A 5991-nucleotide genomic window follows, 5' to 3' on the forward strand; every position below is an offset into this window, starting at 1 on the left:
TATATATATATATATATATATATATATATATCCCTGAACTTCCAATCCATGCACCACTATGCCCAATTTATGTGGTGCTAGGGACTGACCTTAGCTCTCTGTACAATATTACCAGCTAAGCTACATCCCTAGCCCTTCTTCTTTACATACTGTCCCTTCCTTCCATCTCAAGCAAGCTTAGCCTATATTTAAGGCTACAACAAAGATAAATAAGAGAAGGTGGTACCCAACGTCCAGGGAAATCGGCTCTCATGGTTTAAGTTTAATCTAAAACTGTTTTAAAACTGTCTTAACTGGTTAGCTGAAAGACAAAATCATTCTCCCTGTGTATAAAACCCACCTAACTAAGCCATAAAAAAAAATCACTTTTCTGACATCTACATTTTGTATCTTCCATTTTAAAAAAGTCCTTCTTTTGTATCTAATTAACATTTAGCTCTTGCTTATTTCAACATTCCTCCTCTGGTTCGAATCCAACCAACCTTTAACTGCAGGCCTATGTGCTGAGCTGAGCTAAGCAGTGCATAGTAAACTCACTCAATTATCTCAAGATTTATCACTTTACACATGAAGGCACAGGGGCGCCATTAAGTTCAATGACTCTCTACAGCCTTGTTCATGGCTTCTGCAGTCTCCACACCCATATGTTCTCTGGGGCAGCCTCCTGTAAAGCAAATGCCCAGGATGGCTTCCATTTGGCTTTATCCTTGTGGAGACTTGCTCAAGATGTGCCATGGCTGCTGGTAAGTAAGGCTTCTATTGGTCATCTTACTCTTGGAATCAATGATGGTAAGGTAATTCACAGAAGAATACATACAACACATACCCATTGCAAACCAACTCTTCACATGAGACTTTTTCCCTGGATTCAAATAACCAGAGATTAATTCCTCTCTGTACAGATTTATTCTACCTACAATTGATAATACGCATCAGATCTTACTTCTTTATATGTTGGTTCCCTGACCAGTACACTGTTAGCCCAAAGACTCAGAGTATAAAGGCTTCTTCTTTCTCAACCAAGCAGGCCAACAGCCATGCATATCTCCCACCTTTAGGCATTCCAATAGGGCAGCAGTTCTCAACCTTCCTAATGCTGTGGCCCTTTAATACGGTTCCTCATGTTGTGACGATGACTAACCATAAAATTATTTTCATTGTTCCTTCTTAAATAAAATTCTGCTACTGTTATGAATCATAATGTAAATGTCTGACACTTCTAATGGTCGTAAGCAACCCCTGTGAAAGGATGACTGGACTCTCCCAAAAGGATCTGTGATCCACAAATTGAGAACCACTGTCATAGCAGCTGACATTTCTAGATACTCCAGGGGTTTCTAGTAGGAGCTCAGCTTGTCGAATGCAGGCATCATACAGCTGACATAGCAAACAAAACTTGATGTACTCTGACAAACTAGCAACCACTAACAATGGTGAGGGCTAGGCATCACGTCAGAATTTCATAGCATAGATCATTCACAAAATGGAAGCATGTTATGAAAACCAAGGAAGCATAATGCTATCTCCATAACCACAAGCAAGAGTCCTCATCGCTGATTCCTCCCAGAAACCCTTTGTGTTTGTCTGTTTGATTGCTTCTCTTGTTACTCTGAACATCCCGCCTTCCCTGAACAGGAAAGAGAACCTCCTAGGCTTTTCTGCAGAAATCTCCAGGCCAGAAATCTTAACTTTAATTGCTAACATACTACATAAAGCACTGCATTGATATTCTAAGTAGACAGTCAACATTGTAGCTTTAGTGTGGTGAAAATTTACTACCTTACTCACATAGACTATCATAGTGAAGACAGACAGACACACACACACAGAGACACACATATGTGTGTGTGTGTGTCTGTGTGTGTGTGTTCTAACTTGTGACACATGTGATAACACCCCCAATCCTCAGCACAACTGGGTAAAAATGTGAAAACATTCCAGAGACATTTGCAAATTATTTACTGCCCTAAGCTGAACCACATCTGGTTTATTGCTGGGAAGAAAGAATAACAAAAGGATGTCAAAAGTGTTAAAAGGTCAGTGCAGTAAAGGATGAATAAGATAAGAAATACCTTCTGCCCTTACTGTGCCAGGATCTTACACACAAGAACTCAATTTACCACACCTAAGTCTCAACCAACACTCATACCCCTTTGATCCACAGGGAAATGTTTTACACTGTACAATAGCAGATCTTTTTACACTAGTGATTGCATCAATTCAGTGGTCCTCTGTAACTACTGGGATGGCTGTATTTCCACATCAGGGTTGTAAAAAACTACATCAAATAGTTTTTCATGTTATGTATATATAAACTGTCTTAGTATTCTTCTTAACATGAAAAGTTGTAGATCCTCACTATAAAGGCATTTGTAAAAAGTCCGTAGAGTCTATAGGATACTAACATGTTTGCTGGTTTAAAGGGGATGAGAGAGGAGTTCTCTCTCCCCTCTAACTAGAGGCTGTGGGATTCTGCATTCTAAACTCTATTCTGAGTCCAGGAGGACAGGAGTCTCTCTACCGTTCAAGTTAGAAGCATCCTAGTATCTCCAAGTCCAGGTCCTTCTAAACTAAATATTAGTGAGCCATGACTGGATATTTGCTTCCAGTGTACTGAGCTACCCAATCATTATTCAGGAGTATGGGGATTTTACTTGTTCCTTCTGCGCATTGGGTGGAAGGATTCTCTAATTGGCAAGATGCACAGAAGAGCCAGCCTGAATCACAATCTTAGGTCCCTACTGTGGCTTTGTATGTGGGGATCAGCCTCCTGTCCCAAGCTCCTAATCTCTTGTTTGTCAATGCTGTTTCTGAAATTAAGAAATAAGTGTGATTTTGAGAACTTAGCCTCCCTAATACAACTGGCATAGAAGATGCTTAATGGCGGCTGAATTGAAAATGTCTTGTGAAAAATCAGAGATATGTTTTTCCCCTTGCCACCACTGAGGGATATTCAGGGCTCAACTGTGAAAAGACCTGAATGGACTCCAGGTATCTTTCACAGAAGAGGTCAACAGAACTCCAAGAGGCAGTTCTCCTGCCAGTGAAGGGCACTCGGCAACAAAATCTGGCTGGGTGCCCTAAATTCTTTAGGGGACCAAGGGAAAGAAAGGGTGGGGAATAGAACATAAGGCATGGCCCTTGCCCTGGTCTCAGTCCTCCATGGAACTGGCTTCTCTGGAATACATCCTCCCTACAGGAGGCAGGGTAAAGAGCGAGACCTCGCCCTGCCCTCTTGTCCTCTGAACTCTCACAGCTGCTCCCCAGCTTGTTTCTAGAAGCAGCACTGCTCCTGACCGCTTCCCCCCAGTGGACAGAGCGTGGGCTGTCCAACCATCCCGCCATCGTAGGTGTGGAGTTCTAAGGAAACGGTTCTCAGAAACCATCTGCGCCCTCTTGCTTCAGCAGTATTAGTGGGCACCTTCCTGTCCCACAGCCTTGAAGCACCCTGTGAACGCCCCCAAAAGCCCCTAGGACCCTCCCACCTTGGCTTTACATTCAATTCTAGTCGCGTCAGAGCCGCGGAAGGGCTCCCTCCCTGGATCAGTTCCAAAGAAGTTGTGAGGTCCTTAGGAGGGGCATTTAACAGAGCTCTCTCCAGTCCAGTTTCTGGTAGGGACATGGGGAAGAGGACATTGAAATCCAGGCCATTTAGGCCAGAATACAAATCCGTGGCGCTGCCAAGGGTCCCATAAAAATGTATTGGCATTTCCCTCAGCATGGCAAATCGAACGAAAACCCACCAAAGGCACCTCAGCCAAACATTCCTGCCACACGCCACAACCCGGTACTCCAGGTTCCACGCCAGTAGAAGATTCCCAAGTTTCTGAAGCGGAACATTCCAGCCGCTTTCAATGTCTCCCAGGTCCCTCCCCACCCAGCTCCGGGGGCCCACCTTTGGATTCTGGCCAAGAGAGGCAGCAGCCAGGATCCCCCTAAATCCGTGCTTCCCTCCCAGTGTCCCGCCCCCTTCCTCTCTCCCCACCACCTCCCGTCCAGACGCCGCACTCAAAGCCCTCCAGAGCACAGCAATTCTGTGGCCCAAGAGGTTAATCCAGGCTTTTCTCTCCCAGTTAGAACCAGGGGCGTTCTCACTCCTTGGCCTCCCAAAGGTCTCAACCTTCTCTGCCACAGCCACTCGCAGGGCTATTTCCTCAAGCTAAATAGGGCTTCTGGACTTCCCAGGTCCAAAGGTCCAGGCGAGTCTCAGCCTGTCCAAGGGCACTCCATATTTTCCACAGACCCTACCTGTCCCTCAATGCTTGTAAAAACAAATTAAACAGAGATCCCAGCAACTTCGGGGCATGTGTGTGACTGTGCAACGAGCGCGTTGGAGAGAGCATCGCCCTAGAGTTCGGGCCACAGCTGCAGAAGCACATCTGGAAAAGGGGGAGGGGTCGAAGCGGAGGGGACAAGAAGCCCCCAAACGACTAGCTTCTGGGTGCAGAGCCTGTGTCACCAGGGGTTGGTTACCTGTCCTACGTTGATGAATCCGTACTTGCTGGCTATGCGATCTGCCTCCGCGAAGCCGCCGGCGATCTTCACTGCCCAGTGGTTGGTGTAGACGCGCGTCCGGCACACCGGGAGCAGACAACCGGCGAGCAGTGCCAGCACGCACAGTAGGTCCCGCCGTCCCGGGCGGCTGCAGCGGTTCCCCCAGTCCCAGTCCATGGTCCCGACGCTTCGCCGCCTTCGCCCGCCCGCTGGCTCGCGCGCTAAGCGGCGCGCACAACTAACTTCTCCGGCCTGGGCCGGCCGGGCGCGCAGCCGGGAGCGGTCGGTAGGAGGCTGAGAGCCCGGGAGCGGAGCAGAACAGCTAACCCCTCTCAGGCTCTTAGACCATGCCTGGGGCAGAGGGGACCGGGGTGACGGGCTCTGGGCCGGCGGGGCGTTGAGCGATCGCTCCCCGGCTTGCACGGGAGGCGGCGGAGTGGGACTGGAGCCTCCGCCGCGGGCTCTCCCGGCTTTGCTCGTGGACTCTTCGTTTGCCTCTTGCTTCTCTCGGGCCCTGGAGCTCTGTGGAGACGACCGGCCGGAGCGCAAGCAGCGGCCGGGCGCCCCCTCTGCTGAACCCGGCTCCAAGCGCTCGCTCGCTCGCTCGCTCGCCCGCTCGCTGCGCTCCCTCCGGCTCTGAGCAGCGCGCCGGGACTGTGAGTGGCGACGGCAGCGGCGCCCGCTCCGCATAAATGACTCCCCCGCCCCNCCCCCCCCCGGAGCACCCCTCCTTTCCCACATCTCCCTCCTCCTCTACTCCTCCGCCCTCACGAGCGGGGCCTCAGCCAGGAGCCACCCAGGTCCTAGCGCCTCCCTGTTCTCCCTGCTGTAAACTCCAGGGTCGGGCCAGCGAAGTCGTCTCCCCAAAGGGCTGAAGGGAGAGTGCCTCCGGAGTCTTGATTTCTATCCTTTTTATTCCGCCAGGCTGCATTGGAATTAATTTCCCGTTACTCTGGAAAGTCTAAGATTTACACGATAATGAGAGGGAAGTATGGGCAAAGATTCATTCATCCCGGCTCTAAACGCCCTGGACTAAGCATTTTAAGGTCACTCATGTCTCAATTTCAAAACAAATATCGAGATTTTTCACTTCACGAATTCTTTATGCTTTTCAGTAGCTGTTTATCTTGCGCATTCTGCTCCCTGGAGAAGCTGTCACACGGGACAGTTAAGTATCATCCACTCTTACAAAAGCCAAAGCCAAAAGTCTGTCGCCTGCTGACTTGGGAGATCAGCCATTCTGATACTCAGCAGCAACATCACAGGAGGGTGAAATTCCCTGCTTAGAGCTTGGAAAGATATTTCTATGAATATCTACAATACTAGAGAACGGACAAGTGTGGGTTCCAAGGGAGCGGCCATTCGGCCATTCGTTTCTGTGTCTTTATCTCCAAGGGCTTCATTTTTCCTCAACAAGGAGAGTTTTCCAACTTTCCAAGTATGTCACCGGAGCAGAGGGGGAGAGTAATATAAAAAGGACCACAGAGGAAGTCAGAT

General features: G+C 48.9%; 1 protein-coding gene across 4 annotated transcripts in view; it reads right to left on the reverse strand.

The window, feature by feature from the left end:
* Positions 1-5159, reverse strand: part of Pcsk5 (proprotein convertase subtilisin/kexin type 5) — a 412773-nt gene extending 407614 nt beyond the window's left edge. For all 4 annotated transcript variants that reach the window (XM_021151578.2, XM_021151579.2, XM_029472674.1 and 1 more), the window contains exon 1: positions 4474-5159. In XM_021151578.2, the coding sequence (XP_021007237.1) occupies positions 4474-4671 (198 nt within the window). In that variant the 5' untranslated portion in view covers positions 4672-5159. The remainder of the gene's footprint in view (positions 1-4473) is intronic.
* Positions 5160-5991: the final 832 nt, after the last annotated feature.

Source organism: Mus caroli, chromosome 19 (assembly GCF_900094665.2).
Source record: "Mus caroli chromosome 19, CAROLI_EIJ_v1.1, whole genome shotgun sequence".
In the NCBI taxonomy this organism is placed as follows: domain Eukaryota; kingdom Metazoa; phylum Chordata; class Mammalia; order Rodentia; family Muridae; genus Mus; species Mus caroli.